This window comes from Pseudophryne corroboree, chromosome 10, assembly GCF_028390025.1.
Source record: "Pseudophryne corroboree isolate aPseCor3 chromosome 10, aPseCor3.hap2, whole genome shotgun sequence".
Taxonomy (NCBI): Eukaryota; Metazoa; Chordata; class Amphibia; order Anura; family Myobatrachidae; genus Pseudophryne; species Pseudophryne corroboree.
This window is the reverse complement of record NC_086453.1, coordinates 186523484-186539766: the sequence shown is the minus strand read 5'-3', so window position 1 is coordinate 186539766 and position 16283 is coordinate 186523484. Positions and strand designations below refer to the sequence as shown.

At 43.3% G+C, this 16283-nt stretch overlaps 1 protein-coding gene and 1 pseudogene across 4 annotated transcripts in view; one reads left to right on the top strand and one right to left on the bottom strand.

Moving 5' to 3' along the window:
• The window catches only part of ILVBL (ilvB acetolactate synthase like), a 116597-nt gene that overhangs the window by 57585 nt on the left and 42729 nt on the right, over positions 1-16283 (bottom strand). For all 4 annotated transcript variants that reach the window (XM_063942963.1, XM_063942965.1, XM_063942964.1 and 1 more), the window contains 4 exons: positions 12821-12918; positions 4897-5033; positions 3798-3932; positions 2618-2732 (listed from right to left, as the gene is read on the bottom strand). In XM_063942963.1, the coding sequence (XP_063799033.1) occupies positions 2618-2732; positions 3798-3932; positions 4897-5033; positions 12821-12918 (485 nt within the window). The remainder of the gene's footprint in view (positions 1-2617; positions 2733-3797; positions 3933-4896; positions 5034-12820; positions 12919-16283) is intronic.
• On the top strand, positions 14027-14144 carry LOC134967100 (5S ribosomal RNA; annotated as a pseudogene).

Below are 16283 nucleotides of genomic sequence, written 5' to 3'. Positions count from 1 at the left end.
GTTTTCCAGATCAGTGAGTAATGAATACACATGTGCATAGCTGGTGCACATGTGTATTCATTACTCACTGACACATTTTAAAAGACCCACAGGTGGAGCAAATTATTTCACTTGCAATCCTGTGAGGAGACCTGGAAATCATGAACAGTTGGGGGTACCTGAGGACCGCGGTTGAGAACCACTGCTCTAGGACTCCGTGATTCAAATAAGTTTGTGAACCACTGACTTAGTGTAGTTATTTAAAAGTTCATATTGATGCTTACAAATGAAGTTCTGGTATAAATAAGAGATGGTTAGTACACAGCCCATAAGACTTACTGAGGCAGATTTATTAAGCTTGGTGAAGTGATAAAGTGGAAGGTGATTACGCACCAGCCAATCAGCTCCTAACTTCCATGTTACAGGCTGGGTTTGAAAAATGACAGTTAGGAGTTGACTGGCTGGAGCATTATCACCTTCCACTTTATCACTTCACCAAGCTTAATAAATCTGCCCCACTAATTGCTACAGATTGTCTTTACCATAAACACATTGTAACATGGTCAGTGAGTTAATATGCAGTCACATTCACTAAAAATACTTGAGAATGTTGCAAATGCGTTTATTCTGTATCCAATCTCATAAATCAAATATATAATAGCAAGGACCTTCGCAACAATCCACTGAAAAGCTGAACCCCATCCTATTAAACAGCTGATAAATTAGTAAGACGTTGTATAATTCCCCGTATCAGAGAAAAGTAATCTCTTAAAAATAACCTCCACGAGTGCTGTGTTAGTAAAACAGTATACCAGAACATGAAGCAGATAGGTCACTTGCCTCCCTACTTCTGGTGTATCCTATATGGCAGTCATAGAGAATACTACTGCTGTCCTGGAATGACTGTGGATTCAATAAACAGTGGTAGGAACGGTACACAAAATGTTTTAGCGAGGCCAAAAGACTCACTTAATGCGTTTCTCCACCTATATTATTTGTTCAGTGGCTTCCTACCTTCTGGGGAAACCGTTGAATAAATAATATACTATAGGCAGAGAAATGTGTTAAATTACTTTTTAGTTCAGTGAGAACACTTTGTGGACCTTATCCTACCACTCTTTATTGAAACCAAAGTCATTCTAGGTCTCCGGATGATAGACAGACCATTAATAGACAGTCAATAGGTTGACAAAGTCAAAAAGTCAACAGTTCAATGGTCGACATAGACATGGATATTCAGTAGGTTGATATATGATTTTCTCCCAGGACAGTAGTATTCTCTAGGACTGCCATATAGGATACACCAGCAGTCAGGATCTCTCCCAGGACAGCAGCAGTTTTCTATAGGACAGCCATATAGGATACACCAGCAGTCAGGATCTCTCCAGGACAGCAGCAGTTTTCTATAGGACTGCTATATAGGATACACCAGCAGTCAGGATCTCTCCCAGGACAGCAGTAGTTTTCTATAGGACTGCTATATAGGATACACCAGCAGTCAGGATCTCTCCCAGGACAGCAGTAGTTTTTTCTAGGACTGCCATATAGGATACACCAGCAGTCAGGATCTCTCCCAGGACAGTAGTATTCTCTATGACTGCCATATAGGATACACCGGGTTGGGTATGTGTTACCAGCATCCGGGTTCCCAGCGGTCAGCATCCCGACGCCAGGATGTCAGCTGCAGAATGCCGTCAGGGGGGGCAAGCACAACGAAGCAGGCTTGGTGGCGAGCGGGGTGTCGTGATTGTCAGTGTTCGGGATGCAGGGGGAGGTATTGTGACCGGCGGTTTCCTGACCGCCGGTCACATAACTACATCCCGATACACCAGCAGTCAGGATCTCTCCCAGGACAGTAGTAGTTTTCTCTAGGACTGCCATATAGGATACAACAACGGTCAGGATCTCTCCAAGGACAGTAGTAGTTTTCTCTAGGACTGCTATATAGGATACAACAACGGTCAGGATCTCTCCAAGGACAGTAGTAGTTTTCTCTAGGACTGCTATATAGGATACACCAACAGTCAGGATCTCTCCAAGGACAGTAGTAGTTTTCTCTAGGACTGCTATATAGGATACAACAACGGTCAGGATCTCTCCAAGGACAGTAGTAGTTTTCTCTAGGACTGCCATATAGGATACACCAACAGTCAGGATCTCTCCCAGGACAGTAGTAGTTTTCTCTAGGACTGCTATATAGGATACAACAACGGTCAGGATCTCTCTAAGGACAGTAGTAGTTTTCTCTAGGACTGCCATATAGGATACACCAACGGTCAGCATCTCTCCAAGGACAGTAGTAGTTTTCTCTAGGACTGCCATATAGGATACACCAACAGTCAGGATCTCTCCCAGGACAGTAGTAGTTTTCTCTAGGACTGCTATATAGGATACAACAACGGTCAGGATCTCTCCCAGGACAGTAGTAGTTTTCTCTAGGACTGCCATATAGGATACCCTCTCAATGACTGACTATGGATAACATGCATTCTCATTAACTGCTATTAAAGCCCAAAGAATGTCTAACTCTACCATGTGGTGGGGACAGCTGCCTTTTCATGACAGCACTGCAAATGAAAGGATTTGATTAGCTAATCCAAGCACAGGACAAATGAATGGTCAGGTATGGGTACATTACTGGTTGGCCTTCTCTTTAGTGACATCTCCTGCCTTCAGACCTTCTGTCCAGTCTGAGGGACACGTATATCCTTTCAGTCCTTCTAATAGACTGATTATGAATGAACCAGCATCACCTAGAAGAAATGTACAAAACAGTCTGTGAATACAAAACAAACATTTTTCATACGGTTACGTTTATGCAATTAAACACACAGCTTTATGTTTTTAAACAAAGTAATAGAGCAGAAATCCTAAGAGCTTACATTTCCAATAGCTCTGCCACCTACTAGTAGAAGATTAACTAGAAATCTAAAGGCCCGTACACACTGGTCAATATATCGGCCGTTCTCTTGAACGGCCGCTATATCGCGGGACCGTCAGCCAGTGTGTACGGCCGATACGTCTGTGAACTCCGTCGTTCACAGACGTATCGCGTCGGCCGCGCAGCACAGCCGACGGCCAATATATCTACCGATATATTGGCGCATCGCTGTGTGTGTACGGGGCGGTCGGCCGACCGCCCGTACACATGCTACGGCGGCCGGCGGTGATTGACAGGTGAACTGGGCGGGCGTGTGTACATGCCCGCCCAGTTCATGACGTCAGTCCCCGACGGATCGAGCAGTGTGTATGCTCAACACACTGCTCGATCCGTCCATAGATATATCTGCAGATCAATTGATCTGCAGATATATCTGTTAGTGTGTACCCACCTTTAGACTTGAGTGGTGTGGGAAATCTTTAAGATTTCCTCAACTGTTGTACATCACTGAAATGATGTGCCAGTTCCACCAATGTAACAAAAGGACTTAAATGTCCCTTCAAAAGTACCTAAAAAAAACATATAGGATAAAAGAAAAAACGCCATAACATTGTAAAGAAATATTTTCACTATAAATACATGGTTAGCATAAAGCTACCGTAAGACAGTTTAAATTACACGAGAACCATCCTTCATGCCCACTGTTTCCTATCCCGGTTACATTTCTAACACTACTATCCATTGTTTTGTATCCCTTGCATGAAATTGCTGTTATTTCTCATGTATTGATTGATCGATTTTAAGAAAAAGGAATTACTGTAAGGATACATAACAAAAAGATAAGGTATTGAAATCATTATGTTTACTAGTTTTAACCGCCTTTATCACGTTTGTGAAATGTTAGATGTTAAAAAAGAACAATCAAACAGAAAATGACCTTGTATGGCGACAGTTGGCTTCCAAAACATATCAGAGTTCTTTAACAGTTGACAGCGATCTCTATTCACCGCAATGACCTTGCTGCGTCTGTTCAGGACACGCCCATAGGAAAGACGAAAATCACACACTGTGCCTTAAAGTGGAATACAAAGTACAGAAGAAACATTATGGGGGAACTTAATTAGCCACAATGTTTGCCCCACAGCTAATTACAGACACCGGCTGATACAATTCACGGGCATTACCCCCCCACATTAAGCCACACGCAATAATAGGCAGCCTCTGGGGTTTAACGACCGGGGAAAGGCATTGATACTGCATTTTACTCTGATTCAATGGGCTAGCATGCATTAACGGCAGTTTTATTAAACAGATCGAGGTGTGAAATGGGATACTGGGGGTATCCAATTTCTCAAGGTCGATGACCGAGGGTAATTGTAACGGCCTGATGCGGCGGGCTCCCCTCCCCCTGATGACGGCACTTATCGCGGATTATCCTTCGGGTGCCTCAGGCATTCAAAGCATAATCCTCAATAAGCGGCTGCCAGAGCCACGATAACACATGGGATTGGGGACTTTTCACTGATCCCATGTGTTTTCACGCGACCGTGGCCCATTTATGCCCAATGAAAATGGACTGTAATTGGATACCATGATAATTAATTGCGATATCCGTCCGTTTTCACCCGCCAAAAACGGATCGGATCTAATTGGATACTCCCCAAAGTCTGTAAATACTTTTGGGTTGGCTACAATATTATTGAGGGCAGAACCAGGCCCATGAGCCTCCTTGGATAAAATACAAGTATAAGACTTTGAATATATTATAAGTTCTTGCTATTGACCTGGGCCAATAAAAGGTTTGAAACTCATTTCATGCATAAATTGCAAGTTCTTCTCAACAGCACTCTCTTAAAGGGCTAGTACATCTTGTCACACACTGTGTTTGTTACCCACTCTCTTACGCAGCACTCTGCTGTATAAAATAATTTCAAACCCCCAAAAAAATATGACAATAAAAATCTGGATACAAACTTTAAATTTGTAGCAAAGTAGCTACTGTAGTAATTTTATTTGTGGAAGATGTGATTCCTTACCAGCCAATATAACCAAATCTGCTTCCTTAAGTGCATCTCTTCGGTTCTGACGAATATGTAACGGACTATCCCTTCCCAGCATGCCTCTGGCCATTCCTCCTAAAAAACACGGAATACCCAAGGATTCCAGAGCCTTTCTAGAATAAAAAGAATAAAATGTAATTAAAGATAAATGTATGCCCATAATCTCCAAAGTTTCCTACACCCTTAACAGTTTAGCAATTTATTTGCCCCATGGGGTAAATAAATGGAGGTCAGTTGTATAGGTAAACTTCATACTATGAAACTTTAATAATAAGTGGTATAAGAAGCTCGGTCTAAAAACCGCAGTGATAAAAAATAGGATTTAGAGCTTCCTGTTTATATCACTGCTCAACTTCTTAAGGATAATTATACTAGAAATCAAAGATGGTTTTAGCTGTTATTTCTTTATTTACAGATGTGCCCACCTATACCTATCCTCAAATAGCGCCAAGTAGGTAAAAACGCAAAGACAGGTCGATGTGAGTGACCAGCACTATGCATCGTTGTGCTTAATCTGTGACTTCTTACCAATTTCTTTGCTACAAAAATGCTAAATTGTGGAAAAAATAGAAAGAATAGGATTTTAATTACCTACCGGTAAATCCTTTTCTCGTAGTTCATAAGGGATATTGGGGGAATCTAGTACGATGTGGGTTTAGACAGGGTCCAAAGAAGGCGGTGCACTTTAAATTTCTTCAACTGGGTGTGCCTCTATGCCCCCTCCCACAGGCAGTTATAGGTAAAACAGTGCCTGAAGCAGAAAAGACAAACTTGAGAGAAGGAACATAACAACAATGAGTGGTGAGATTTATACACCAGCACACCACTAACATAAAACGACAAGCAACAGCCGGTGACAAAAGGTAACCATATAAGAAACAACCTGCAGAAAAGTCAACGCACTGAGGCGGGCGCCCAATAGCCCTAATGGACTACGAGAAAAGGATTTACCAGTAGGTAATTAAAATCCTATTTTCTCTAGCATCCATAAGGGATACTGGGGGAATCTAGTACGATGAGGAGGTCCCAAAGCTTCCAGAACGGACGGGAACGTGCAGGGACTTCTGCAGACGTCTGCCCAAACTGGGCATCTTCTTTGTCCAGGGTATCAAACCTGTAGAACTTCACAAAGGTGATCTTCCATGACCAGGTAACAGCTCGGGATAGTTGCAAGGCCGAGACTCCACGGGCAGCCGCCCAGGAAGACCCCACCAATCTTGTAGAGTGGGCCTTCAGAGACTGTGGAACAGGTAAGGCTGCTGACACATAGGCCTGTTGGATAGTACGCCTAAGCCAACGAGTAATGGACTGCTTAGAAGCAGGGCAACCCTTTTTCTGCGCATCATATAGCACAAACAAGGAATCCGTCTTTCTGATCCAAGCCGTTCTCTTGACTTAGATCTTCAATGCTTGCACAGCATCCAATGCCTCCGGAGTAGCAGAAGTGCCAGAACTTGACGGAACCACAATAGGTTGATTCAAGTGGAATGCAGAGACGACCTTTGGCAGGAATTGCTGTCTAGTCCTGAGCTTTGCTCTGTCCTCGTAAAAGACTTTTACACGATAAGGCCTCCAATTCTGAGACATGCCTAGCAGAAGCCGGGGCCAATAAAATCACCGTCTTCCACGTGAGGTATTTGTCTTCTACCGTCATAAGAGGTTCAAGCCAGGAGGATTGTAGAAATTCCAACACTACATTCAAATCCCTTGGTGCCATAGGCGGCACAAAAGGAGGCTGTATGTGAAGTACCCCTTGCAAGAATGTCTGAACTTCTGGCAACACTGCCAATTTCTTCTGGAAGAAGATGGAGAGAGCAGAAATCTGGACCTTAATGGAACCCAGACGTAAGCCCTTATCCACACCAGCCTGCAGGAAATGTCCCAAGTGGGACTCCGCAGGCGGATACGCGCAGTCCTCGCACCAAGAGACATATCTCCTCTAGATATGATGATAGTGTTTTGACGTCACAGGTTTCCTGGCCTGAACCATGGTAGCAATAACCTTTTTGGAAAGGCACTTGTGAGCTAGGATGTTCCACTCAACTGCCATGCCATCAAACGAAGCCGCCGTAAGTCCGGGTAGATGAACGGTCCCTGCTGAAGAAGATCTCTTCTCAGTGGTAGAGGCCAAGGGTCTTCGACGAACATGCCCAGAAGATCCGCGTACCAAGCACTCCAGGGCCAATGCGGGGCAATCAGAATTGCCTGAACTCCTTGATTCCTGATTTGCTTAAGCACCCTTGGGAGCAATGGAATCGGAGTTAACAGGTAGACTAACCGGTAAGGCAAAGGCGACGTCAAGGCATCTATAGCCCTCGTCTGAGGGTCCCTTGTTCGTGAGCAATACCAACGAAGCTTCTTGTTGAGTCGAGAAGCCATCATGTCTATTTGTGGACAGCCCCACCGGTCGATGATCTGCTGAAACACCTGATGGTGGAGACCCCACTCTCCTGGCTGGAGATTGTGATGACTCAGGAAGTCCGCTTCCCAGTTGTCTACTCCCGGAATGAAGATTGCAGACATTGCTCTTGCATTTCTTTCTGCCCAGAGGAGTATCCTTAACACCTCTCGCATGCAGGTCCTCCTTGTCCCTCCTTGTCGACTGATGTACACCACTGCTGTGGCATTGTCCGACTGTACATGGATCGCGTGATCCCTGAGAGGCCTGAACCAGAGCATTGTAAATCGCCAGAAGTTCCAGGAATGTTGATTGGAAGGAGGGCTTCGTGGGCTGACCACCAGCCCTGGAACTGAGCCCCTTGGATGACAGCTCCCCATCCTCTGAGACTCGCATCCATCGTGAGGAGGATCCAATCCTGAATCCAGAAACTTTGGCCCTCCAGTAGATTTGAAGACTGCAGCCACCACAGGAGGGAAATCCTGGCCTGAGGTGACTGCCGTATTATCCGGTGCATCTGAAGATGTGATCCAGACCACTTGCTCAGGAGATTCAATTGAAATGTTCTGGCATGGAACCTTCCATATTGGATCATCTCATTTGAGGCCACCATCTTCCCCAACAATCTTATGCAAAGATGGATGGATTTTCGAGCAGGTCAGAGAGCCATGAGGACCATCTCCTAAAGTGTTCTCGCTTTGTCCTCTGGGAGGAACACTTTCTGGGCCACAGTATCCAGCAACATCCCCAGGAACAGGAGCCGCTGAGTCGGCTACAGGTTGGACTTCTGTAAATTAAGAATCCACCCATGGTGTCAATATGGAGCAATAAAAACTCCCTAGATCTTGCTTTTATCAAGAGATCGTCTAGGTAAGGGACAACACTGACCCTCTGGACCCGGAACTGGAACATCATCTCCACCATTACCTTCGTGAACACCCTCGGAGCTGTGGACAGGCCAAAGTTTAGCATCTGGAACTGGTAGTGATCGTCCAGTAGGGCAAACCTCAGGTAAGTCTGATAAGGTGGCCAAATTGGAATATGGAGATAGGCGTCCTTGAAATCCACGGAGACCATGAATTCCTGTTCTTCCAGGCCTGCAATCACTGCTCACAAGGATTCCATCTTGAACTTGAAAACCTTTAGGTAAGGGCTCAAGGATTTTAGATTCACAATGGGCCTTACTGAACAGTCTGATTTCGGTACCACAAACAGGTTGAAGTAATAACTCTTCCCCTGTTGTTGTATTGGCACTGGAACAATGACTTGGGACTGGACCAACTTTAGGATGGCCTGTTGCAGCGTAACTTGTGTATACTCCAAAGCTGGTAAGCTTGATTTGAAAAATCATTGGGGAGGAGTACTGTCGAACTCCAGCTTGTAGCCCTGAAAAATGAGGTCCCATACCCAGGCATCCGGGCAGGGCCCGTCCCATATGCGGCTGAAGTGATGCAGCTGAGCCCCCACCTCGAGATCCCATCGGGGCGCGTTGGCACCGTCATGCTGAGGCCTTGGTGGAAGCTGAACCAGTGCTCTGATCCTGAGAATCGGCGATCGCTGTTTTTTTTGTCTTACCACTGGTGCATCTAGCCGCATTGGAAGCACCTCTGGCCCCAGAACGAAATCTGTTACACCGAAAGGACTGAACAGACAGCCCCGGGTAGGTACACCCAGAGGGGAGAAACGTGGATTTCCCCGCGGTAACTTTAGAAATCCACGTATACAACTCAACCCTGAAGAGCTATACCCCAGCGAAGGGGACAGACTCCACACTGCGCTTGGACTCCGTGTCCACTATCAATTGGCACAACCACAAGGCCCCGCGCGCCGACACTGCCATGGCAGAAATCCTAGCATTAATATTGCCCATCTCCTTGAGAGAGTCACACAGGACGTGAGCGGTGTCCTGAATGTGTCTTAGGAGAATCACTATAGTAACCAGGGGCATATCCCCGGAGGGGCCCTCCTGAATTTCAGTAGCTCACGTATGAATGGCATGGGTCATCCAGCAACCTGCTATGAACGGCCTTTGTGATACACCCACTGCAGTGTAGATACACTTCAGCATAGTCTCTATTTTTCTGTCTCCAGGGTCCTTTATGATAAAGGAGCCCGGGGCAGGCAGGACCGCCTTTTTAGATGGGCAAGAGACTGATATGTCAACAGCCGGGCATTCTTCCCAGAATTTCCTGCCTTCAGGAGCAAATGGAAAAGTATGCAAAACCTTTTTGACACTCTGTATTTTTTATCTGGATTTTTCTAGGCTAACCTAAATAGATCATCTAACTGCAGAATCAGGGTAAGTGACACTTTGCTTATTCTGTGTAAAGAAAAACGACTGCTGTGTCGCAGCGCCCTCTAGAGGGAGCTTTAACACTTTCCGTATAGCTAGAATGAGGGGTTCAATACCCTGGGCAGAAGGGGAATCCCCACTAATGGGATCCAAGTCCCCCACTGTCTTCCTGTACCTCTTCATCTGAATATAAAAGTAAAGCGGGCAACCCACGTTTCTGTGGGCCCGAGTGGGGGGGGGGGGCTGTGGAGCATTTACCCAGGCAGTGAGGTCTGCAACAGCCTGCTGCAGAAGCGGAGATTTTTTTGTGCATTTGCAGTGAGTTGAGATGACATATCAGACATCATAGTTTTAATGGCACCTAGTCAGGAAGGCACTTGACCCTCCCCCCCCAGCCCCCTCACTGAGTTGTGAAGATTGGCTGCATTGTTCACAGGATACAGAATCAGTTGTTGAGGGAGAGAATTTGGTGTGACACATACAGCATAATGTTTGTTTTACCATGGTCACAGTAAATCACATTTACATACACATACACACAGACAAGTAATAAATTAGCAAGCCTGCCCTTGCTGTATGTGAGAGGGAGACAAAAGGAAGGCACCAACACACCCAAGCTAAACAGCCCCAGTGAGGCTGCCAGCTAATATTACAAGGTGAAACACCTATGATTACTGTCCTACAGGACACAGATTGTTCTCAATAGCGGATCTCCCCCTCTGCTACACCCCTGTGCCAGTTTTCCAGCATTTCCTGAGAGTCTGGAGGAGCTGTGTGTGTCTGCTGCTGCAGCTTTAAGCAGAGGAAGGCGCAAAACGCCACTGGTCCCCCCCCCCTTCCCAATGGCGCCGGAACTACAGTGTTTTTTAAACTGGCAATGTCTCCCAAACAGCTTAAAAACATCACATAAGTGTTAGTTTAAGCCACTGCTAGCCAGTGTACACAGGCGGCTATAGCAGGTCCACCCCAGGAGGGTCCCGTATGCCTATCCTGCGGGGCCCCCAGTTTGTACTCACCACTGTTGTCACCTTCAGGCTGCCTATTTGGCTGAGTGCGGTGTGCTGCGATTGTGACCGCCAAGGCGCAGTGCCCCGCTGTACAACAACCTCTCTGGACAGTGGTCCTGCAGCGTGGAAGCGGCTCTGACACCTCGCAAGGCCAGTCCCTAACTCCCATGGTGGAGTGTGCATCATCTCCTGAGGGCACTTTTTTCCAAACTGACTGTGGGATAGAGGAGAGAATCCAGCACACCAGTTGAAGAAATTTAAAGTGCATGGTGGTATAGACAACCCCGTCTATACCCCCATATTGCTAGATTCCCCCAATATCCCTTATGGATGCTAGAGAAATGAAAGAATAAGAATGCAGTCTGTGGAAAACAGCAAAAGACAAGCCCGATACCCGTGACTTGCTATATGCATTATTAGCCAAACTGAGGAAAAAAAGCTAGTCCTTTTAGCCGGCTCATGGAGATATTATTTCCCCAGACTATGGGGCGTTTTTTGTAATATATAACATGAGGATTGTAAAGCTGACTTTAGATCCTGAGTTTTATGCCTGGGTGAAATTACTACTAATTTTCGCTAGGTTTATATGGATTAAAGTACCTAGCGGAGTATTTTTCCTGCAATTGTGCAGGATTTTGTTTTTATATACATGAGCGGACCATTCTTTAATATTGGAAGGTTCATTTTTAGAGACCCGTTTTTTGCTTATAAGCACCAGAACGGCTGTGATTTTGAAGTACTAGTCTTAGTTTTATTTATGACCCGATACAGATATAGAACATGATGTTTAATTATTGTTTATATTTTAAGGCACCAGGATCTAAAAGAAAGCTACTTTTGGGATTGTATTTGGACAATGTGCATGATGATCAGGTGTATTGTAATTAGTGATTAGTCATGTGATCCAATTGAGGAGGGATAAAATCCCTGACCACTTGTAGGACGGCACTTCTTGACAAAGGGGAAAGGATTCCCAGAAACGCGTTGAAGCCGTCAGCGAGGGGTCACTTGTGTGTCAGAGAAATACCAAGGCGGCGCTTTGGACTTGTTTCACCACCCACACTACGGATCCGTGTCTGCAGCCGGGACGCATGTGTGAATCAGTTTTCCATCCAGTCCGCTCTGAGGTTCACTGACATTACTGCCAGCCCCAGCCCTGTTTGTGATTTTATGTGGAACTGTTAAATAAATTATTTTTGGAAAACCTGAAGGATATCCATATTACTGTGATCGGAGGACCCTAAAGAAACGGTTACGTGCACACGTGATAGAATTCTGATGTAAGTTGTATTTTCTATGACATTGTTCGGCTGTATTCCCAAGTATAGAAGAGAGGACGTTGTGAAAAAGATACCTTTACATGCACTCGTGAGGGGAACATAATGTAAGTTCCTTTCTAAAGAGCAAAGAACACAGGTGTAATCCTTTCCTGATGAGGATCGCACACACTCCTCTGTCCTAGTGGGATTTAAAGCCACATTTTAAAATTTAAGCTCTACATAGCGCAAGTTCCAAACCATTTGTGTTTTTTGTGAGGAAAAAGTGCAAAGCATAGAAATTATGCTAGGCATGTTGCGCCTAATGGCACAAAAACGGATAAGGCATCTGAAGACACATCTGTATGTGCCAACACAAAAACGATAGCTGCAGTTTTCTGTTTTTGATAGCTGAAATATAATGAGTTACAACAATTAGTATGGTCCACCAGACACAAACCACGTGTTGGATCTAGATTGTGTATCTGTAAAGGCTTGAGCACACTAGAATTTATCATCAGCTTTATTAGAGGTGCAGTAAGGATGTGTGAACCGCGTCTATGTAGTCAGTAAAGCAAATGTTCATCTAAGGATCACTTATCCCTAGATGAGGACACCTCATCTGTCCACACTGTAGCACGCGGTAAGGACAAACCTGTCTGAAATGCACTCAGATAATTTATAGCGACGCTATTCTGAAATGACTGCTGCTGAGGCTCACTACCTTTGTTGCTGCATTGTGAAGTGCCCATATGTAGGTGTGCATGTTGTCATTTTTCTATTGTGTTATTTGACTTTATGGAGCACCAAGGTGTGATTTTTATGTATATGTGCCATCCCTTTTTTGTGGATCTATAGATCTGTACATAGCAAGAAAACCATGTTTAGACATTAAATTAAAAACAATCCTTAATGGAGCACAGGTTGCCTAAACTGCATTTGTTACCTGAGATTGTCAGCAGGTATCGGAGGCAGAGTGGCCTGACTGCCCAGGATGAATACAGGCTTCTTAGCACGACTCACCAACTCTACACATTGCTGGATCTGTAAAAAGGCCATAATGAGTAGACAAATACTACCTTAAGGTGAAGTAGAATGCGTAGGAAATTCCGTTTTATAAAACAGTGATTAGTTGATTAGGAGGCAGAAGAGTAACATGCAGGGAACAGTCTTCCAGCAGATGTAGTAAGGACCTAATATTATTATTCATGGGAGAAACACATATAAAATCCCCTCCCCAAAATAAAAACATCAAAAAAACAACTATGGAGGAAGTTTACCAAAGCTTGGATAGAGATAAAATACAAATCAATCAGCTTCTGTCATTTTACAGGTCCTGTTTGAAAAATGACAGTTAGGAGCCGATTGGTTAGTACTTTAGCTGTCTCCACTTTATCTTTCTCCAAGAAAATAAATGGGGAATATAGAATTACAATCACGCAACGCATATATTTCCATGTTTTTTAATGCTCTCATAAACTTGAAAATGGACTGTGGTTTTGAGATAACGTACTGTAGGTGTCAGGGTTGAGATGTGGTTTTGTGATAACATACTGTAGGTGTCATGGTGCATGTAATAATAAGTGTTATACACGTTAAAACAGACATTATGCAAAAAATAAAAATTATATATATATATATATATATATATATATATATATATATATATACACACACACACATATACATATATCCACATATACACACACACACACACACACACACACACACACACACACACACACACACACACACTTTTGACTTGTACTATATTATAAAACTAAGAGACCTTTGAATCTCCATATTCAGGTACATGTGAGAAACATTAAAACAAAGTCCTGACGCATGCGGTATCGAAGCATTTACATTTGTGCCACAATTCGGATCCTGACGAACTCATGTTTAAAGGTATCAAGTTGGTTTCCCTAGGGGAAAGAGGTGGAGATCTTTCCAACCTTCTCTCCAGAAGGGAGATGTATTGGATATTTGAACTGAATACCCTCCACCCAGATGGCTTCAATGAGGGCTATGAAATAGCCCTTTTCTGTGACGTAAGCCCTATCCAAAATTTTCCCCTGCCTGTACCTTTGGGATTTCCTCTTAATTATCTCCCTTTTCACCTTAAATTTTTTTCTTCTCTGTTCCATACTGTTACTACAGCTATACCACACTGGATATTCCCAATTCTGTCCGATCTTGGAAGTTAAGCAGTGTTGGCCCGGTCAGTACATGGATGGGAGACCGCCATGGAAGACCGGGTGCTGTAACTGAAAGAGGAATAGGAGTTTTTCTGGGTCTACTTTTGATGCATCTAAAATTTCTTCTATTTTCTAACTTTTCCACTCATATGAGAATTCCTGTTTATTGTCGCAGTTGGCTACATTCCGCTACACATATGGTATTAATTTTTTTTAAACGGATATAGATTACGGTCATTCAATACTTATAAAATCCGTTTACTATAGGTAGATCCTTCTATATTGGATCATCTTGTCCCATTACGGCTATGTGATCCTCGAACTTTAATGATTCTAATGTATTATATATAATACCATCAGCTCCCTATATTCTCTCTCTTGATATTTGTACTCATATTAGATATACTTCTTTATGGGGATGTCTGGATCCAATAAATTTATTATGAGTTGTGTATAAATTACAACTACTAAACAACCTCTTTCTTCTATTATATCTTTCTCTTTTGCAAGCACAATTCGGTGTGCTAAGAGAACCTTCACTCCAAAGATGGCCGCCAGGATTCTAAATACTAATAAGAAATGTCCCCAGCATGAAGACTCCTGTAAAATGGCCGCTGCACACACAGCCCACTATGAACTGATGAGGAGTCCATTTGATCCCGCTATACGAAGCGGGCGCATGCGTAGATGTCCGGGGGTCATCAAATCCAGCTGCTTGGAGCCAACGAATGTGCAGAAAGAACCGCGGACACCGGAAGTGGGGCGGGTGTGACGTCACACGCTGCCCGGACAGGAAATCCGTGGCTATATAAACTTTTTAATACTCAATAACAGTTTTTTACATTAATTATGTGCCATATAGCCAGTGATTCTTCCCAGGATCAGTGTACCTTTGGGGAGACTAGTATATATAGTATATATTATATATACTAATAGTATAGTATATATTAGTATATAAAAGTTTGTGTTAATTTAAATGTTTTCTCACCTTTGAACCTGCAATTGCCAGGAAGTGATATAACACTCACTTCCTTATTAGTGTAGGTATGTATATATAGTTTGTCCCAGCATCATATCACCCCTTGATGAAGTCCAGATAGGATGAAACCTGATACAACCCATCATCTCAAGTTAAGTGCTATTGTTTTTTCTTTTACATTGATCTTTTATATTTTGTCCTCTTGTCTTTAAATTGTATGGATGTTATTTTATGCGTATATGTAGCTTCAAAGGCAGTTTTTTAACCTATGACTTTGTATTTTTGGTTTTATTTGTGCTGTTTGTTTGTAAGTTACATTTTATAATTACCTTTTAAATATACCTGATCTCCCTAATTTTATATGACATCAGTTGCTCGCTTAGAAATACCTTATCCATTTTTTCTTATACTCTTTATAAGCACCCATACCAGTGCTTGGTTTCTTTAAGGTATAGCGGATGCCCTATTTTATAGAGGGAGGGTCACTGAAGGGACGATACTTATTAATACCATTCTGTGTCTAACTACTAGATTTATAGTGGTCACCGCATTTTGGCGCTGCAGGCTTTCTTTTTTACACACACATTCTCTTTGGTATTACTTGCCTACGGCTGCCTTAAAGAAGCCAGTACCACACACGCAGTATGTTTAGAACCAGTGAACGCACTAATAAAAAGGAGTAACCTATGCCATAAGATTTTTAATGAAACTAACACCCCTGAAAATGTATCCACAACTGCTAAACTTGATGAAATGTTTTGGAACATGGAGAGACTATTGATTAAAGAAGTTAAAGCATGGTGGGACGTCAAGGGACTCAAGCACTATATTAGCGTGGATAGAGTACCTAGGGGACTCAGAATTATGAAACAGCCCACCTTTGGTATAGAGAACCACGAATATATGAAAGAGTGGGATAATATACTCCACAACTGCTCGATTAATCTAATGAAACTACTTGTCACGGAGAAAAAAAAACGGATCATCTCTGCCTTGGAACTGGAGATAAAAGAGACTGAGAATAAACTAGAAACATTCAAGGACAAAGAGAACTTTAAGATCAATGAGAAGGTACTGAATAAGAAACTTGAACATATTGAAGATGAGGTCATCAGGAATAAAGAAAATAAATTCATAAGTGACAAGCACAATTATGAGAATAACAGAATTAAGAATTGGAGTCGGTTCAACGGAGTTGATAAACAAAACCAAAGAGGAAAAAGGGAATACTG